Below are 21,844 nucleotides of genomic sequence, written 5' to 3'. Positions count from 1 at the left end.
ACTAGGCATCAACCTGTATGTTACCAGATGGGTAATTAACTGGCTCAATGATAAAACCCACTCAGTCAAAATAGGGGAAGCCACCTCTAGTAGTAGACCCATAATGAGCGGTGTACCCCAAGGATTTGTCTTGGGGCCTCCACTGTTTGGTATATACTTTTCTGAGGTGGAAGCCAAAATCAGTAGTTTGTGGCTGACCAAGTTTGCAGATGACTGCAAGCTGGGTGCTGTTTTAAACTCTCCTAGTGATGTGAACATCCTCCAAGAGAGCCTTACCCAAACATATGACTGGTGCCAGAAGCATGGCCTCAAACTGAATGCCAAGAAATGCAGCATTATCCCCTTCAGGGAAAATGGAGTCCCCACCAATTATCACATTAATAACGATGTACTAAGCACGCAATCAGTCGTGAGGGACTTGGGCACCAAGGTTGATAGCAACCTGACTTTCAACCACCATGTTGCCTCCATTGTATGGAAGGCTTTTTACATGGCCCACCACATAAGTAAGGGTATTTCATCCAGAAACAAGGAGGTCATAACATCCCTGTACTCCTCCCTTATTAGACCCATTATTGAGTACAATGCCCCCTTCGGCATGTACCTTGCCAAGCACATGCAGCAGCTGGAGAGACCACAGAGGTTCCTGACCAGGAAAATCCAGGGTCTCAAATACCTGTCCTATACTGATAGGCTAAAAGCCCTGTCCCTCTACTCAGTCTCATACAGACTGCTCAGAGGTGACCTGTGTCTGGCATTCAGGGCCATCTCAGTTCCAGCTGTGATGGAGTTGATGCATATCCGTAAGTCAAACTCTACTCACACAACCCACATTCAAGGCCTCAACCTGGTCTGTGACATTAATAGAATTTGTCAGTGGGAAAGATTTCTGTTCCAAATACTCCCCCATCTATGTAATAGACTCCCTCTCCATGTCAAGTATAGTACTTCTCTAGCCCTCTTTAAGAGGAACCTGGACGACTGGATGGAAAACACTAAATACACCCCTGGGATCCAACCTGTGTCCTTGCTGGACAGGGGAAACAGGTGCTGACTTTGTGAGAACATGGGCAAAATTCTTGGCTAGGCTTATAAGGGCCTCCAGCCTAGTATCATCCTATGAACCTACAGATTTGCAGAGGCCACATAGGACTGGATGCTTCAAGGGTCTGTAGGCTAGATAGAGGTAATCTCTCAAGAGTCTGTAGGCAACAGAAGCAGGTGAGTGCATTTTAAGGAGGTCTGGATAGTTCAAGGAAGAAATACCCTTAATTATCTTAGTGAGGGACCTTTATTGTCTATCAGGCTGAGTCATATGTTTAGACGAGTACATACCAAAGGAGCCATTGTACTCTGTTATGGGCATGATGAGGGAGGAGTACAGAGGGATGCTAACTTCCTTAGATCTGGAATAAATACCCCTGGTGATTAGTCTGGCTAGGTAAAAGGACTTCATAATAACACTGGATACACAGTGGTCAAAGGATAGCTCACTGTAAATGAAAATGCCAAGGCTCCTAATGTCCGAGTCAGCTTTCAAAGCGGTGTCACCTAAGTAGTATATGTATAGGTACCTAGTCTTGTCAAAAGGCATAATGCTGCACTTCTTGGCATTTAGTTTTAGGCCATAGTCCAGGCATCACTTGTTAGTGACTATCACTCTCTCCTAAAGAATTTTAAAGTCATATGGGGAGTTAATGACTGCTCCAAATTTATAGTCACCTGCAAACTTGGTCAGCCTCATGCCCTTGATGTTGACCATGACATCAGAGAAGTGAATACCAAAAAGAACACGTCCTAGGACTGATTCCTGGGAGTATCACTGGTAACTCCTCTTCTCAAAGACAGCATGCCCCCCCCCCCCCCCACACTAACATATTGGGTTCTATCTGTTAGTTAGTTTGCTATCCTGTGGTAACATAGGGGTTTACATTTAGTTTGATTAAATAACATATAATGCCAGAATGTGGGATCGTATCAAAGGTCTTGGCCAGGTCCAGGTAGGTAGTGGAAATAAATTACCTTTGTCTAATACATCACTGATTTGTTCAAAGAAGCCCACCAGTTTTATGGGGCAGGATCTGCCTTCAAAAAGTTTTGTTACAAGTAAAAAGTTCCATAATGATGTGTTCTATTGTTTTGCAATTTGCAGATAAGGCTGTCGAGGTATATAGGCTGACAGTTTCTTGTATCAGTAATAGATATAACCCCCACTTGTAGATTGGGATGACTACTGTAATTTCATTTTTACTGGAATGAATTTGGTGGAGAGGCTGAGGTTACATAGACACAATAGACAGTCTGCCCAACAGTGTCTGTGCTGTCAAGAATGCAGCCTGTCACTTTGTTAGTATTCATAGAACTTGCTTTAATGGACTTATTGCATAGTTTGTTTATACTAGGGTTCCACCATTAGAGTTTACTCCTGAATTTTAATTTGTATTTATGTCTTATGGGGTAGATATCTTGATATATTCTTTGAGGTGGGCATACAAATTACTCACAAATGTGGCAACTTGTGAGATGGGGTTATCAAGGTGAAAAGGATGCTTAAATTTCATCAGGTTAATGGTTAACTCGATTAGATTTGCCTTAGAGTAGTTTGTTAAGACAGAAGGGTTTTGGAGTATGTCAGGTTTACCTTCATAATGAGTGTTAATGAATGACAGTCGGATTTCACCAATGACATAGTAACTGTAGGTGTTTAGTATAAGCTGGCAGTGAAAACCAGGTCTGATATATCTGAACACCTATTTGGGATGTGACCTAGTTAGTCTAGGGAACTGGCATTAATTAAATCCGTGCTTCTTTGTGTGCATTTATCTGAGGTGGAGTAGGGGTCATAGTTATTGGAGGAATAGTGAAAGTCTTCCAAGAGAAAAAAATGTTAGGCTGATAGGGAAGGATGTCAGTGTATTTAGATATGCCTCATGGATTGCAGGTATCATGGAAGGAGGGGGTAAGGCATCTCATGGACTGCAGGTGACATGAAGGAAGGGAGTAAAGTACCTCATGGACTGCAGGTTACATGAAGGGAGGGGATAAGGTGCTTCATGGACTACAGGTGAAATGGATGGAGGGGTAAGGCATTTCATGGACTGCAGGTGACATGAAGGGAGGGGGCAAGGCACCCCATGGAATGTAGATGACATAGAGGGAGGGGTAAGGCACCTTATAGACTGCAGGTGACATGGAGGGAGAGGGTAAGGCATCAGATGGACTGTAAGTGACATAGAGGGAGGGGGTAAGGTGCCTCATGAACTGAAGGTAATATGCAGGGATGGGGTAAGGCAGTTGGCTATGATATAGTATATAGTCCTATTTACTGTGAGAAGGATATGGAGTGAGCCCCATTGCCCAGATGAGTATGGATGCTAATCCTAGTGCTATCCCTTCCTCCAACCCTAATCCTACACCTTACTTTAATAAAACCCTTCCAACTATTCAGATGAATTTGAAGGTAGTGTGAATACCATGACAGAAAATAGTTTTCCTTTCCCAGTTTTTGTAGTTTATTCTTTACAGAGTTCAATATTCTGTATGTTCCAATATATTTATTTAATGTTTTTACTTTGACATAAATACATGTGATCATACAGAATATTTTAGATCTCGTCAGAATGGCACCAATAATTAAGCTAATAATTGAAGTCCATTACATTTTGTTTGCACCACATGGTACTGCATTATCAGAATCACTCTTGGTGATGGTAGAATACTGCTAAATACTGGTTTCACACCAGTTTCACATGGATGTTCTGACAGCTCCTTCATGTCCTTCTTCATGTGATTTTAGTGAGCATGTTTCAAGGCATTTACTCACATGTGCACAATGATCATCTCACTTGTGTACTTAGGATGATAGGATTTGAGGGTCCTAGTGACACTGTAGATCCTGGTACCTGATTGGCCGCTGACTGTCTTTCTATCTTTGCTCAGCCTAGTGAGTGGTGCACCTGTGTGTCTGACTATGGAGTCACCTATTACTAAGATTTTGCCAGATGTAATGTTTCAGTCTTGCTGTCTTAAAGGCTTCATCCTGCCAGCTAAGTGACCCCTTTTGTAGCCGTGCTTTCTGAAGTGTCTGCGTATGTTGTTTACCTGATAGAGTAATGCTGAGTATGCTGTATAGCAAACCTTCATCTAAGAGGCCTTTGGGGTTTAGGCAGGGACTTTTTAAGTGCCTCAGTGTAAGAAGGCTTATTTGTTTGCTAAGGACATGGTGGACACTGTTGCACAAGGTGACTGTCAGAACTGATGCCATACAGTCTGCAGCCTTTGAAAAGAGGTTTGCATCCAAGGCTAGTATATATTTACAGCTCTCACCTAATGATTTGCCAGCAGGAAGAAACAAACAGTTGTCAGCCAGCGTGAAGCAGTTCCTGCATTGCCTCAATGTACTTGTTGCTGTCAGGTTGGCAAAAGATGGTGAGATTGTGAGAAAAGGCGATACTACCAGTACAGCTAGCTGTAATTTTGTAAATAATTATATGTCACTGGTGAATATCAAAATGATTTATACAAGACGCTTGTGTTACAAATGTATTAGTACTGTATGTCATGTGTATATCAAACTGCTTGTAGAGACGAGTGAGTTGAAAAGGTATTTGTAGGGTACTATGTTTGAAATGTAACTACAGTGTGCCCTACTGGAAGAGAACAGAAATGTACAAGCAGTATTGTAACTGCTTTAATGCATATATTTTAATAGTGGAAACTGGAATACAGGAGGTTAACCTCAGTCCATCATACTTTAGAAAAATATCTGAAATTAAATTACTTTATGGGCTAGGCCATAAAAAATGGTATCTTTCAGTTCTCAGTGCAGCAACAGACATAACGTCTGTGCTAGGAAGCTTTCTGTAGTGTCTTTAGGGTGAACTAATTACTACTCTTGAAAGCATGAAGGAATGCAATTGTTTTATGACTTTCAGCATCTGTCAAAGATCTGAGGAAAAGCCTGTGTCTGTATATCTTTACAGGTAGATGCTAAATGCTGCCAGATTCTAGCAATGGGGGTTTTGGCCTGGGAGCTAGAAGAACTCAGATGAGACTAAGTGACATCATCCTGCAAGCTATCCCAGCAGTAATATTTGAGATATTATTTTGAGAAGTCCCTTAGTGAGACAGAGCATTATGTGTTCTGTCTTGGACCTGACAACAACTAGAAGATCCATTCACCACATCTGTCTTGTTCTATTATTCTTAGATTATTGTATAATTCTCTTAGATTCAGTCAGGAATACAGTGAAGCTTAGTTTAGATATTTTTCTTTATTAATTTAAGGCTGTCCTGCAATGTTGTTTTAAATATTTCCTGTGGTTTTGAACTCTGATGTCACTGTGAATATATACTGAGTATTTTCTTGTTCTTTTATTATTTATTATTAAATATATATGTAGAGACCACTGCTAAAAAAGACACAGCCTCTGACCTCACCATTGTGAAGCCTGCAATGTTTTAAGAGGAGCACTACTTGCTTCAGCAGTCTACTCCAGTCAGAGCTTTAGGTGGTACCCCAATCCAATACCTTTGGCTAGGGTTCACCTTGACTGGGAGGGTGGAAAATGAAGCAAGCAAGTAGGTGTATTTCAGTATATATCTGCAGATGTCCTGATAGGGAATGGTTTTGATAATGCTGTACCTTGTGTGCATGCAGTTACATGCAGTCAAGTCTTGGAGACAAGCATGTGGGTCTGGTAGCCGGGGGGGGGGCTGGCAGACCACACACTTGAAGCCAGTACTGGTGAGGTGGTTACTTCAGAGAGGGAGCTACCCTGTAGGAGTGAGACTGAAGGTGAGCCACAGCTGCTTGTGGGTACTGATGTCCCCTTGGTCAGAGTGACTGGAAAGGCAGAGGTGAGTAGTAGTACCCAGGCTGGCAGTGTAGCACAGCTGTCAGAGGATACCAGACTTCCTCTGGAAGGGGAGCTGGGAAGGGTTACAAAGAGAGTTGTGACAGGCTCAGCTCTCAGACCTTACATTATAAGGCTTGAGGGAAGTAGCCACTGAGGTGCCTGATTCTCAAGGAAAAGGGAATCGGTATACTGGGACAAAGGGTTACTGTACAGAGAGTGGGTCCCTGAAGGAGGACAAGAGGTTGAGGTAATACAGCAGTTGGTAGTGCCCAGAGCCTACCATCTGGCATTTCTAACCATAGCCCATGACATTTCCTCTCTAGGTTATATGGGCATAAAGCATACCAAGAGATGTATTATGCAGAACTTTTATTGGCCTAGGATTTCTAGACATGTAACAGTTTACTGTAAGACCTGTGAGCAGTGCCAAAAAGTAGGCAAAGCAGAAGACAAGGTCAAAGCTCCTTTGATGCCTTTGCCTGTGATTAAGGAGCCATTTCAGAGGGCAGCTATGGATATTGTGGGGCCTCTGAATACCCCAAGTTCTACAGGGAAGAAGTATATCCTAGTAGTAGTAAATTATGCTACCAGATACCCTGAGGTGTTGGCTCTGTCCTCCATTGAGGCAGAAACTGTGGCAAATGCTTTGTTAGAGATTTTCACCAGGGTAGGTTTCCCAAAAGAAATACTGACTGACAGAGGTGCCAATTTCATGTCAGACCTGCTGGCTTGTCTGTGGGAGTGCTGTGGGGTGAAGCACCAAAAGACCAACCCCCTACCAACCCCAGAATAATGGTCTGGTGGATAGGTTAAACTCTACACTAAAGACCATGCTATGAGCATTTGCAGAGCAGTTTAAGAGGCAGTGGGACAAATATTTGCCCCATCTGTTTGCTTACAGAGAGGTGCCCCAGGAATCCACAGGTTTTTCACCCTTTGATTTTCTGTATGGGCATAGTGTGAAGGGACCTCTAGATTTGATTCATAATGAGTGGGAGGGTGAGTGTGAATCCCACAAGGAGTCTGTTGTAGCATATGTCCTAAACCTCAGGACAAGGTTCAGGAAACTCATGGGCTTGGCCCTGGAGAACCTGGCAGAAGCCCAACAGCAGAAGAAGGTCTGGTATGACAGGAATGCTTGAGCTAGAGAGTATGTTGTGGGGCAGCAGGTTACGGTTCTCATTCCTGTCAGACACAACAAGCTGCAGGCAGCTTGGGAGGGACCCTTCAAGTGGTAAGGAAGGTCAGTGATGTGAACTACCTGGTAGAACTGCTAGGCAGACGGCAGAGGCACAAACTGTACCATGTTAACATGATGAAACCTTGCTATGATAGGGAGGCCCTGGTGCTACGTATTTGCAGTAGGAGGCAGGTGGAGTCTGAGGGAGATCTATGGCTACAGGGAGTCAGCCAGCAAAATCCCAAATTACTATGGTGGAGCCTAGTGTTGCAGGAATATGAAATGACAGTGCAGCACTGTAGTGGGGTTAGCAATGCCAAAGCAGATGGGCTCTCAAGACAGGGAATGGGGTAATGTATTTCCAGATAGGCTCATTCTTCTTCAGCAATGTTTCTCAATGGTCACTTGAAAAACTAGCTTGAGTCTTCAAGTAGGGAAGAAATGTGATGAAAGGAGATACTGCTAGGTCACCTAGCTGGAATTTTGTAAATAATTATGCGTCATTGGTGAATCTCAAAATGATTTATACAAGATGCTTGTGTTACGAATGTATTAGAACTGCATGTCATGTGTATATCAAACTGCTCGTACAGACCTGTGTGCTGAAATAGTGTTTGCAGAGCACTGTGTTTGAAATGCAACTACTCCTTCAGAAACTGAAGCCATGCTCTAATGCCATTCCTTCATACTTTCTTAGCATAGCTGATGAAGCCATTGCCTACACCATCAGCATTCTAATCAACTGCTCTATCCAAGAAAGCATAGTACCCCAAATTTGGAAAAAGGCTTTTATCATACCTTTACATAAAGGTGGCAATAATAACAATATTACTAATTTCCGTCCCATCACTATCCTGTCTCCCATCTCTAAACTCCTAGAAAATTGTATCCATCTACAACTCCTACCACATCTCTTAGACAATCACCTACTAACTCCCACACAACATGGATTTAGACCCAGTCACAGCACTATGATAGCCCTCCTCTCCTTCCTGGAAACTGTAAATAAAGCCCAGAACTCCAGCCACATTGTTTCTACCCTCCTACTTGTCCTCTCTAAGGCCTTTGACACTATCTCTCACAATCTACTTCTTACTAAACTCTCTAAGCTTAACCTATCACCTTCCTCTCTGAACTGGTTCTCCAGCTACTTATCCAATAGATATCAAGCAGTAAAATGGAAAAAGGCCACCTCCTCATTCCTTAACACCCCAACTGGAGTTCCCCAGGGTTTCACACTGGGTCCCCTCCTCTTCAGTATATTTATAAACGACTTCTGCAACTCTATCCCTTTCTCAAATATCATCCAATATGCAGATGATTCAACTATTATCTGTTCTGCCACCTCCATCCCTACACTCCTAAAGCTTACACAAGATGCATTCTCAACCACTGAACAATGGATGAAAAAAAATCACCTAGCACTTAATGCCTCTAAAACCAAATTAATGTTATTTACTCCCTCTAAAATTCACCTCTTTCAATACAAACACATTCTCTATCACTAGCCATAACAACACATCTCTGGAATTGGTGTCAGAGGCCAAATTACTAGGGGTCCAAATTGACAGTCAGCTTAAATTCAATTCCCACCTTCAACTAAATATCAAAACCCCCCACCAAAAACTTGGCATGCTCTACCGACAAAATTGTTATCTCACACCCTCCACTAAAATCACTCTCTCTACCACATTTCTTATCCCCTCCCTCCTCTATGGAGCCCCACTCCTAACTAGCCTACAATCTTCCCTTAAAACACAACTTTCTTCTTGCTACAACAAAATTGCCAAGTTCGCTACCAGCCATAAGTCCTCCACCCACCACTGTTCTTCTCTCCACAAACTAAAATGGCTAGAACTATCCAATCATCTCACCTACACTCAACTTACTTTTGCACACAAGCTCATTTTCAACCCCTCCCTCTGTCCCTCCCTTTCCTTTGCCTTTAAAATGCACCTACCTGACAGATTACTAAGATCTAACAATCAAAACCTAATAGAATTGTATAAACCAACTCGTCCCCCAGGTAAAAATCTCCTATCCTATGGTCTAGCACGTCTCTGGAACTCCCTACCACCATCCATTCATATCTCCTCTAACCGCTTTCTACACTGGCAATTTCCATTTTACTTTCTCTCCTAACTCATACATCCTTCCCTTGTACTTACTAAGCTATTTACAAAGAATGTATTAGAATGTACCTCTTAAGTGCAAGCTTCCTTAATATGTAATGGCTTCTCAGTATTTATACTGTAATGTTCCTTTTTTACTAGTCTGTAGCATCTGTAATATTTTTCACTAGTCTGTACTATTTGTAATGTTTTTTGCTCTAGTCTGTAACATTTGTAATAATTGTAACCTAAAACCTTATTGTAACCTTGCTGTTTTTGGAGCTTTTCTCCCCGGGACTTCATTGAAAACAGGTTCATCTTGGCCCAATGGGCTATCCTGGTAAACCAACTGCAAATACATAAATTAAATAAATAAATAAATAACTGCATTGTGCCCTACTGGAGCAGAACAGAAATGTACATGCATTATTGTAACTGTTTAAATGAATATATTTTAACAGTGGATATAGGGTACACCATAAAAGATAGCATGTTTCAGTTCTTAATGCAGCAAGAGGCATAAAGTCTGTGCTAGGAAGCTTTCTGTGCTGTCTTTAGGGTGAACTAATTACTAGACTTGAAAGTAAGAAGGAATGCAATTGTTTTATGACTTCCAGTATCCACCAAAGATCTGAAGAAAATCCTGAGTCTTTATATCTTTACAGGTAGATGCTAAATGCTGCCAGCTTCTAGCGAAGGGGGTTTTGGCCTGGGAACTAGTAGAAGTCAGATGACAAGAAGTGATGTCATCCTACAAGCTATCCCAGGAGTAATATTTGAGATATTATTTTGAGAAGCAGAGCAGTCTGCATTCTGTCTTGGACCTGATAGCAAGTAGAATATCCATTCACCACAGCTACCTTGCTTATTAGTAAGTTCTTAGATTATAGTATGATTCTCTTAGATTCAGTCAGGAATATAGTGAAGCTTAGTTTAGATATTTTTCTTTATTAATTTGAGACTGTCCTGCTATGTTGTTTTAAACATTTCCTGTGGTTTTGAACTCTGATGTCACTGTGAATATCTACTGAGTAGTTTCTTGTTCATTTATTATTTATTATTAAATATATTTAAACCTTTCATTATGGCTGTTCTGTGTAGAGATAGTTAAGTTTTGAGAGTACTGGCAAATGTATTTGGTGACACTGTGTAGGCCACTCCTAACAGCCTTGCTATTGGTCAGACTACCATTTGTATTAACTTTAATATTACACAGTAAGGTTGGACACCTTTTGTTAAGGGCTCTAAAGTAGCTGATAAGGAGTGACTGGTGACAGTAATAACTACCTTACAGTCTGGGCAGAGGGGGACATAGCTAGTAAACCTGTGCCCGCCTTTCCCAGGTATGTTTGTGTGTATGTGTGTGTGTGTGTGTGTGTGTGTGTGTGTGTGTGTGTGTGTGTGTGTGTGTGTGTGTGTGTGTGTGTGTGTGTAAATCAAACCTCAAAGAGTGGGTGTGTGTGTGTGTGTGTGTGTGTGTGTGTGTGTGTTTCAGCTACTTGGCCAGGGACACAAAGCACTTGTTGGACAGAGGGTGCTGGAGGTCTTGGCTTGGCCACTCAGCTGAGATCTCAAGTCTATAGCTGCGCCAGTGGGCAGTCTTATTGGGGATCTGGAGGATGAGGGAGAAACCAACCCAGTACTGACTATGGTCTCTGTGTGCCCTTAAGAGAAATTACACTTGATCCAGAGAGCTGCATCTGGAAATATTGTGTGTATACTTGCCATCCTCAAAGAGAATGTCCCCCACTACTGCCAGTGGTGAGGACTGAAACTCCTTGATTACTGGTCCAGTGGTGGGGCGTCACAGTGGTAAACTGTGATTTTATGATATTTAGTGTGTAGTGAAATAGGAAGTATTAACGAGTGCTAATGAAGTGACGAGTGTATATACTAGAACACTAGGATGAACATTGATTCAAAATACCCGAGTTACAATTATAGGTAACATAATCAATAAATGTACAAAAGGTGATAAAACGTTTAGCAACAAGTGACAGATATGCAAAGAATGTGGGTCTTTCTCCATACAGGTCTAGTCCATGCAAACAGTAAGGAAGATATTTATTAGGTAGCCATGAACTAATGAAATAGTATTCACTCATTCAGAACAAGTCTTACAAGTCAAGGAATAAACAACAGATAAGAATAGGTCTTTTAGAAATAATTAATAAGCTGTATTGAACTGAAGCACAGAGACACTTATAACTGGAAACACTATAAATAATTAAATAAAAAGTTCATACAAGGTGATTCAAGGTATCACATTTAACGCCAAGCATAGTGAGGAAGCTAGATTATGAGGTGTCTCTATTTCCTGAAACAAAGTAAAAAAATCCATCGTTCTTTCATATTGACAACATTATGAACAAAACCCTGGAACTGCTTAAACTTTGCAACAAAGTTACTCATTTTATCACACCTACTGTTCATCCTGCCATACTTAAGAATGTGCTAATTTCAAAAATTGAATGTGGTCTCCCAATAACTGCCTTCCACTATAGTGAAAACACTCAAAAAATAAAATGGCAATAGATAAATTGTGCAGATTTGCAATACTTGCAGATCCATTGCTGCTACCTTCAACAGTGTGTTAAATGATTTCAAGTTAAAGAAATGATAACTCTGCAATTTTGCTACACAGATCTACAGAATTATTAAGCCAGGACACCGCTTTTCATTAAAAAAACATTAAAAAAAAAAAAAAAAAAAAAGATAAGAGATGTACATGAGTAGATCCTTACCTTCATCAAGACCAAATTCAAAATAGCAATGGGCAAAAGGGCATTCCCATAGCAGGCAACAGCGATTTGGAACCAGCTCTCATTAGAAATCAAACAAGAAAGTACACAGTAGCATTTAAGCATTTAAAAGCAAACTAAAAGAATATTCATTGAACAAATCAACTTGTCTCTGCTGTGAAAAAGGGCTAGGAACAACCTTGATTCAACAGAGGCCTTCTACACATAGCCTATACTCTCTGCCTCTGTAGTGATAAATGTGTTGTCTGAATGTCCATTTCGGAAATGAAAACTTACATCATGACTGTTAATTGTACAGCCATTTCTAAGTGCCTAACCATTCTCATTGTAAAAGTTGCTCTTTAAATTTCTCATTGTAATCATGTCATTTCCTTTGTTTAAACCTTCTTATGATAACTGATGTAATGAATGTAACGCTTGATATTATTCTAAGATTGTATTTTTGGCAATGTGATTTCTGCATAATGGGCTTCGATGGTGGCTGAAAAGGGTCTGTCATATGAGATATTTACCCACTTATAATAATGTAATAAATAATAAATAAACATGAGACACCAATACTCTTATTTCAAATGATCAATATCACTTGATACTAGAAATATTTATTTTTACTCCACAGTGTGTATCGTATGACTCCTTGTAAATTTATACTGGCAGTCCAGTCTCTATGGAAATAAGGACCATAGCTGTTGTAGTATACATTAATTAACTCCTAATTTTCCTTGAATAGCACTTCTTCTGTACAATCCACATGACAGGACAATCAAAAAGGTACATTTTCTGAGTTCTATTTATTCCCTGATTCCACATTAACATTGAATTGTCTGACATATTATTATATAAACTTAAACAATGATGAGCCTAGCCATATGAGGAAGGTGAGCACAGTGACTTGTTTACAGGTAAAAGGCAAGTAGAAAAGGATTTGCATTCACATTGATGAAGAGTTTACGACAATATGAAAGGCAGTACTCTTACCTTAAATGTGGAAACTTGTCAGCTAAGATCATATCTTGCAGGGCATGGTTACCTGCGAGCTTTAGATGAGTTAATCCATGTAGTCCAGTCACAGGAAAGGATGAAAGGAGGTTGGATGTAATATCCCTGAGTAAGAGAAAATACAACTTAACATGCATATTCATTTTAACCCAACTGCATTGCTAGCACTGAAAAAAGAGACCCTTGTGCTGTGGGAGTATTTCTATATTTCTATATATTACCAATAATTTCTGTCAGTAATAGTAATATTAGCATACCAGATGAAGCAATGTTACTTTTGCTTGTCACCTACCTTACTTCTTCAAAAACAAACTTCTTTTATATGTCCCAGACTCTATCCAGTTAAAATAAATAATTATATACATGTAATCAGACATTCAGTCATTGAGTCAGTTATTCATTTAAACAAACAGTGCATCAGTCAGTCAATTAGGCAGTCGAATTATTTTGCATATGTTGGTTAAAGTTGTAGAAACACTTTATTTTTGAACTTAATATCCTGTCAGCAGGAATGTTTCATCTGCTTATTTCATGTCTACTAGCAGCTTCCTTTTTGTTTTTTTTTTTAGGACGGTGTCAGTTTAACTTTACTCTTTTTATCTGTTCGATACAGGCGTTTTGAGTGTTTTGTTTTTATATCTTCATTTAGTAGATTTCAGAATATGACACAAAGAAGTAAGACTTGTTTGTGTCTTTCGGCTTTTCCCAGTTGGGGGTCGCCACAGCGGAACTCCGGTCCGCTAATGATTGGCAGTAGAGTTTTACTTGCTGGCTTGCCTGGCCTAATGCACAACCTTCAACGAAGGAACGCCCACTACCCGTTTGTATTTTGTAAAGTTATGATAAAGTAAACATTGTCCAAAAGATTCAGTACACATAAACTATTCTGATGCAGAAAAATGTATTTCCAGATTGATGTGATTTGTAAGGTTTTTTTTCTAAACCAGAAAAAATTAACTGTAACATAATCAATGACGAAAGTAATTCTATGCATGATTTCATTTCAAAATGGAAATGTTTGCTGTCTCATTTTCCAGTACTTGTATGACCAGCTCATGCATGCAACAGTACCTTTTGTCTGTATAATAATACTTAGCTGCCTTAGAGTAAAGAGGAAGTTTACTACAAAAATTAATAGTGAGAAAAACAAAACGTAGAATACTAGTGAGAATAGAAATGGTGTCATTGGTTAAACAGAGATTCACGAGATTGCTTAGGTAACATCTTTCTTGTTATTAGCCATCCCTCTATATTGAAATGACTTCACTTTAAGTTATATAACCCCTTAAGAAACGTTAGAAAGGAAAACTTATTTGTTGAAGCTTCAAAGACATTTTGAAAATGAAGAGATATAATTTTACAGTAAGATTTTCAATACTTTCAAACCAAGTACCACTTCAGGTCACAGTAGATAAATATGTTACTAATGTTAAAACAATATTAGAATTATACATGGACGCACACAGTAATTCATAACGGTAAACATATTTAAGGGGATACTGGTCCATAATGCCCTATGGTCATAAAGCCGTGATGCAACTATGAAACTTTATAAAAGGAAAATGATACTATAATGTTTTTGCTCAGTTTTATTTTTTTTTTCTTATAAACAGAAGATTGTTAGCTTTATGTAACTGTTCAAAATGCATACACATTCATAATTTTTTTTGGACAATGGATATCCATCTACTAACACTGAAATCTCATCATTCAAAAGTGGTTGACTGGCACAAAGTTAGTATACTACTGATCAGAATTCAGAGAAAACCTGTGTGTTTATCTGTAAGACAGCAAAGTATATTTTAGAAAGACCTGGCATGTCATCTTTACATTTAGTTAGCTAAGGGAAAAAAAACCCTAGCTCATTCTAAAAAAGTCATTATTAATGCAAAAATGAACTTACTTGGAGTGTAGAAAAAGTAATATACCAGCTTCTACTGTGTTTCCCTGAGGTGGAGTTTCAACTGTATGAAAAATGGTCACGGCTTTAGCCTGACTGCGAATATGAAAAAAGAAGCTTCTTTGTTTGCAAGGGGACATGCAATCCTTACATGGGGGATTTTGACTGGCATACCTCCTTACTTATACATACTTATACATAGCAATTTCATGGTTGTACTAGCACACGAAAAAGTGAAAGGATTTCACGGAGCACTACAACTGCTAGCATCCATGTAGAGGCCATGCCAGGAGCAATTTTATGTGAAAAGAGCACAAAAATTATGTTGAAATCCAAGAGTTGCGCACATGTCCATGTAGAATTCATGGAGTAGTAGGTTAGCCAGCATAATGTTAACATACAGTTTGTCACATGGAAGAAATGGACATTTCAGTAAGGACTTCTGAAGTGCAAATAGCCACTGCATGAGCATTTTTTTAAGGTTTAATTTCTACCGCTGTATACTTATGCATAGCAGCTTACTTAATCACTTCTGTGTCTGGATGCTACAAAATATGACCCAGATATAACAGACACACAAAAGTAGAACATGCTGTTCATTTATTACTTACCAAAATCAGCATTTTTGGTAATGTTGTTTTATCCCTGCATTTGTGAGCTGTACATGGGAACATAATTTCCTTACCAACCAGATCACCTGAAAAAAGTGTCGTGTGTCATAAAATTGTATATTACCGGTCATCACTCACATCTTATAATAACCTTGATTATTTTCTTGGAATGACTATAACATGCCTTACTGTACGATCTGTATATCTAATTTTTTTTTTTAATTTTTAGCAAGTAATTGTGTACAGTGGTATCAGGTGATCTGTTACATTCCCAGCCTTGGTCTCAACATGCCAAGACAGAGTTAAGTTCAAACTTAGGATAAAGATAAGGAACAAATTAATTCATGTTTGAATAGCATGTATATCTCGATATGGAGGTTTTTGAGTTTGTTATAATGATGACTTGCCGTACAATATTTACAGTATAGGATTTGTGTTATGCATATATATATATATATATATATATATATATATTTCTTCTTTGTGTAATGCAAAACAGAAGGTGAGACTGTTGATTATATGTATGACATTTGGAGTTTTCCTAGGATACTCAGTAACCCAATAAACAACACAGACATTGAAGAAACATTGGAAAGAAGTGTGCCACATGACACACAACTTCCTTAGCTAAGCATTAGCAAATTTAAAGATATGCATCCCATATACATCTTGCTTTTTTCTAGTTAAAAATACATCTGTTTTATAAATTATCTATAATGTGTCATGTGTTACTTGTTGAGCAGCTTTAGTAACTCAAGTGTCAACTGCCCAAGTTCCAACAACTTGCTGTCAATAACTTGAAAATGCATATACTCACAATCAGCAGAAAGTTAAATAAAAGTATTTTCGCACAGTGGCAAGCCCCTTATGTCTCTCTGATGGGTCTATATTAAATCAGCGAATGCTTAAAAAAGCGAACGCTGATATAGCGATCCCATGTAAGCGAAAGCTTACAATCCCAAACACGCGGAACAGCGATTTTTTTCCCAGGCTATTCCACAAAAAAAAAATAAATAAATAAAAATAAAAACTTCAAAACATTACATAAAGTGGGGGGCTTCACCCCCCACACCCCCCTACTTAAATATACCAACTCTGAGATCGCACTACAGTGATGAAAATGGCAAAGTAATGGAGGTGGCCAGGGAAAGAAATTGCTTATATGCCATTTCTCTATTTTGCTGTTTCATGCTTTCAAGTTCGATCAAGCTGCATTCAAAGGATTGCGTCTTCAATTATATAATAGGAACCCCTCTCTGACATAAGGGCAGTAATCCTGCACCCACAATCTCTAAATATACTGCATCACAACTCAGTCATTTTGAGAAAAGGTATCTGAAGAGAAAAAAAGTTGATGCATTCAAGCATCTGACATTCAAAGAGACAGACAAACATTCAGCTGTGGGCAACTGAGCTAGAAACTTCTGGAAAAAGTGTAATTAAATGATAACCACTAATTATATACTTAGCATGTGATGAACTTTTACATCATAATCAGATCTTTGTTTACATTCTGTGGATATTTAAATAAATACAGCTTTTCAGTCTTTACTGTCAGGATCAGTGCATGAACTGTCCATATAGCTGTCTAGTTTCTTCAGCGGCCTTCCAAATCTCAAATCGTTAACAGGACTGCTCTCTCTAGACATCTAAATTTCATTTTGAGATAGTATTTTCTCTTCTCATGGAAACATGACCAGAGGAGCTACAACTTTTGACTGTCACGATGATCACAATATCTAGTTTCCTGCAACAGCACTCATGGCCAACATGGCTACTCTTCTTCCCTTTAATTCAACAATATATTACCTTTAATAAATGTTTGCATTTCCTCCTATACAGCCTTCCCTCCTACTCACAAATAACACAGGACCTTGGTTTAGCTGTTTTGACAACTACTTTTGCTTCAAACTGCAAACACTCCCATGTGCTTTGTATTATTACTTTATCTCTAGCTTCCTTTTCTTACATAGTGGTAGGGAATTTCTGCTTCATCTGCATTTGCAGCAGCAGTTTCTTTACTTTGTATTAATTTTCAAGCATCAGTAATGTAGCTGAAATAAGTAATTTGCTTTCAACGTTCTGTCTATTAAAAGTGAACTTGTCAGATTTGTGTCTTTCTAATGCAGTACTTCCATATTTCAGAAATGTAAAAACTGTAAGAAAAACCCAGCTAAGCTAGAGTTTTCACTGTGTGATGCCTTAAGCCTCCTATAATGGAGGCCCATATGATATATCCAAATGTCCCTTTAAGGACATCAAGTCTTTCAGCAATACGGCTTCTGAATGCCCATGGCTTTTTACTTTGAAATGACAATCCACTTAGATATAGCTACAGCTCTTTCTCATAAGATTATTCATTATTTGGATATTTCTTTATATTTCATTGCCAGACTGCAGACAGTGTGGATTGGGTGTTATATTTGAATTCTTACTCATGCAGAAATCTAAATTCCTGACATTTGTATTGTGAACGATTGTCAAATATAACAATAGCAGGTATCCCCCATTTCAGGAATACATCATTGTGTGTGTGTGTGTGTGTGTGTGTGTGTGTGTGTGTGTGTGTGTGTGTGTGTGTGTGTGTGTGTGTGTGTGTCTATTACATATCTATATGGTCCCTGTCAGAAGAATGAAAGCTCACAAGATGGGAAGATTGAAAACCTATAAGGTAAAAAAAAACCCAAAACTCAACATATGCATTTTTCAGGGGGGGGCAAGCACCCCTGCACCTCCATATGGGTGCTGCAACCCCCTCCGTTAATTGAATAATACAAATTCTGAAATCACACTATAGTGTGGAGAAGACCAAAAGCTCAGTCTCCACTGTACTGTGATCCCATGCAACCAAGGTCCTTGCTTTTGGACCTTCTGGGTTTTCAATGTTCCCACTTCAATTTTTTAATGTTCACACTTATGAGCTTTCATCCATCTGATATGGATCCATATATCTATATATATATATATATATATATATATATATATATATATAAAAATTCTCTATCCTACTGTTGTTTGATCTCAGAGTTAATACATATAATTACTAGGGGTGTGGGGATTGAAGGGGGGGGGGGGGCTTGACACCTGCAAAAAAAAAAAAAAAAGAGTTTTATTTCTTTCGCATTTTTGATCACTTCAGATTCGCTGTAAGGTGATCACTCTTTGAACGTTCGCTCTTGTGAACATTTGATAGTTGATAAGACACACACACACACACACACACACATATATATATATATATATATATATATATATATATATATATATATACATACAGTAAATACATCTATCTATATATATATATATATATATATATATATATATATATATATATATATATATATATATATATATATATATATATACACGAGTTTGTGTGACTGAAAATGCTATTTGCACATCAATCCATTCCTCACTTATGCTTTATTCTACTCATTGCACAGACATATGGTTATGACATTGTGCAATGTTTGACTCATGATAATTACACAAAAGAATGTATATGATGTCAATGTTTGCAACTGAGAATATGTGACTATGGTTTGTTTTCTTTTATATAACTGTATGTTTGCCTGTGTCTTAAGTGATGGTTCAATAAAGGTGTTAAAAAAAAGAAAAAAATATTCTACAGGACATGCATGGAGGCAACCCGATCATCTCTTTAGTTCTGTTAACAGTTTCCTTCAAGCAGTATTGAACTTCTACTTCCAGTCACCAACTCAGACTCACTATATATAGAAAAAAAACATCCATCCATCCACAACTCCTTTTTCCATTTTTGCACACAGGGTGGGAGTGTCACTTCAGCAGTGACAATCATCTAGAGCCAAGTATCACACTACCAGGTGGCTGGCCCTGCCGGAGTTGTTCTTCCATACTACATGCTCATATACACATTCACACCTATGGCTAATTGTGTGTAATCCTTCTACTGCATGTTTATGGAATGTGGTAGCAAACCAGAGCCCATGCAAACACAGGCAGGATATGCAGACTCCACACAGAAGACATCCAGTCAAGAATCAAACCAGAGCACCTCTTGCTGCGAGGTGACAATGCAATCCACTGCACCACTGTGTCTTCTTTATTGCATGCATCTCCCTCTGTATATATAGGTTCATAGGTTCATAGATTAATACTAAGCTAATTGCCCTTATGAGCCATTTTAAGCTTAGCCAATTATCCCTTGTGAGACTCCAGCCCTGCACCTTGTGTTGGTGAGGCAAACACCTTAACCATTAGACCACCCACCCAATCCCAATTAATTTCCCTTAATGCCGTATTGATGAACATTAAGTTCATTGAATTTAACATTTTCTTAATGTCCGTCATTGCCACATCAGTCCTATTTTGTCTCTTTTGTTCAGTCCAAACAATACACCCAAATATCAACTTGCATATTCTCCTAACTAGGTCCTGTAATAAAACCTATATACTTAGTTGTACCGACCTTCTAATCACACTCTGTGACCATTCTACTAAAACAAGTGCAATGATTTTGGTATCCCCACTGACTAAGATCATTTCTCCATTTCCACTGCCAATTTTTCCTCATACCAAAATCACTGTACAGTTTAATCACATAACTGTTGGAATTACATAATTGCTTTTCAGCTAACACCTGCTCAAACCCCCCTCTAACTCCACAGCCACTTCCCTTTGACCATCTTATAAAAATCCACTGGGGAAACTGGATTCCCCTCCACTCATTTCATATGTCAGTGCTATATTGCCTGTACGATCTCTATTTTTTCAGCTTTACATAGGCACTTCAGTCCGTCATTGCCGGATACTATACTTGTCAGTGTCTTCCTTACCACGGCACTTACTATACCATTTTTCTTTACTTTACCACTATCCCCACTCCCCTGACTTATCCCATTTACTCCTGCTTCTCCCTTCTTTCTGAACTTTGTCCCTTCCCTCCAGTTTAGAATCTGCATACCAGCATTGTCTTTTATTCTAATCCCCTAACATGCAACAACTCTACTTACTTGTTCACAAAAGGAGCTAATTTGTGTATCCTTCTGCTTGTTTTCAATTAACTTGTAGCTGCTTCTGTTGTTGTAACTGTCGTTTTGGTTTAAAGTACTCCTTGTCTAAGCTTTGACACTTTCTTTTCTCTTTCTATAATACTGCATTTATTACAGATTAGTTATAACTGAAAACTGTTGATAGAAAAGCTCCCAGTGCCAAATGCTATTAAGAATCACTTACAGTGCAAAAATGTAGGTGAGTATTTATGTTGAAATGGTATATACAATGGATGAAACCCTTTGTCCACAACATATCTAGTAATGTCACACTGTGGAACATATTTAGCACAGTTTTTTTAATTACACAACCTAAAATAAGAATTACACCCAGCTTTGTCAGATTTGATAGAACTTTAAAAGCAACTTCTGGCAAATTGCATTATTTGTAATGATGCATAACCTTTAAATAATAAGATATTTTCTTTTAGTTGTTGCCATATATTTTGAAACATTTTAAGACACTAAAAAAACACTGAACATACACCTAGTGTTTTTAAAATGTGCACACTTTTGAATGTGGTATGCCTGACGAGCCTAACTGATTGAACAATTACAGAAGTAAAAGTCAAGTGCAAAGCACAAGGGAAAAACTAATCTTTTCCATCACATTTACACATAAGAAAAGCATGAAAACATAAGCGCTACTAGCTCTGATTAACCACAGCATGTAAATTAAGGACCGTTTAGTGAAATATGATACTTACAATTTCATTAGAGATGGCAAAGAAGAAAAAGCACTGGGATGCACAGCTGCAATCTTATTCCAAGCCAAGTCCCTATAGGAAAATACCAAATAACATAAATCACATGGAGTTTTGAAATGGTAAAATGCTTTTCACTTTAATAACAACACTTTGATCAAGTCTTTTCTGTCTTCAGAAACCAGTGTTGCAAGTCTAATTTCTAGCAATGGATTAATTGCTGTCATTTTCAGGGTTTGGTTCTCACTGATTTCACTAAATGTGCCAGGTGAAATACAAACCATCAGTTTGACAAGTTTAATTGGTGCAGACCAGTTAAATTACTGGGCATGAACAAACCTTTGGCACTTTTTTCATCTCAGATCTACATAATCATAACATGTCCCTACCTGTCTGAAATCATTCTACTTTCTGTAAAATTTTCAGTATTTTTAGTCAGGCTAATCAGCACAGCACGTTGAGAAAAAGCTGACAAGGGAACAGCAGAAAAGAGACAGCCAGAAAAGGAATCAAAAAGAGGAAAGAGCTTGTAATGACAGGAATACAGCAGAAAAGTAAAGAAAGCAGAGGGTCAAAGAGCCATTGAATGCTTTTTTCAGAGATAAGATCTGTGTTTGGGTGCAAAAAAGTCTGGGATCAGAGTCCTTGGTGGATGGATAATTCAGGGATTGAAGCACCTGCAAGTG

General features: G+C 38.6%; 1 protein-coding gene across 3 annotated transcripts in view; it reads right to left on the bottom strand.

Moving 5' to 3' along the window:
* The window catches only part of LGR5 (leucine rich repeat containing G protein-coupled receptor 5), a 1,626,452-nt gene that overhangs the window by 163,527 nt on the left and 1,441,081 nt on the right, over window positions 1–21,844 (bottom strand). For all 3 annotated transcript variants that reach the window (XM_044087987.1, XM_044087988.1, XM_044087989.1), the window contains 2 exons: window positions 21,162–21,233; window positions 12,890–13,015 (listed from right to left, as the gene is read on the bottom strand). In XM_044087987.1, the coding sequence (XP_043943922.1) occupies window positions 12,890–13,015; window positions 21,162–21,233 (198 nt within the window). The remainder of the gene's footprint in view (window positions 1–12,889; window positions 13,016–21,161; window positions 21,234–21,844) is intronic.

This window comes from Protopterus annectens, chromosome 11.part0, assembly GCF_019279795.1.
Source record: "Protopterus annectens isolate FY-2018-M chromosome 11.part0, PAN1.0, whole genome shotgun sequence".
In the NCBI taxonomy this organism is placed as follows: Eukaryota; Metazoa; Chordata; order Ceratodontiformes; family Protopteridae; genus Protopterus; species Protopterus annectens.
Note: the sequence above shows the minus strand (reverse complement) of the source record. Positions and strands in the feature narration are given on the sequence as shown.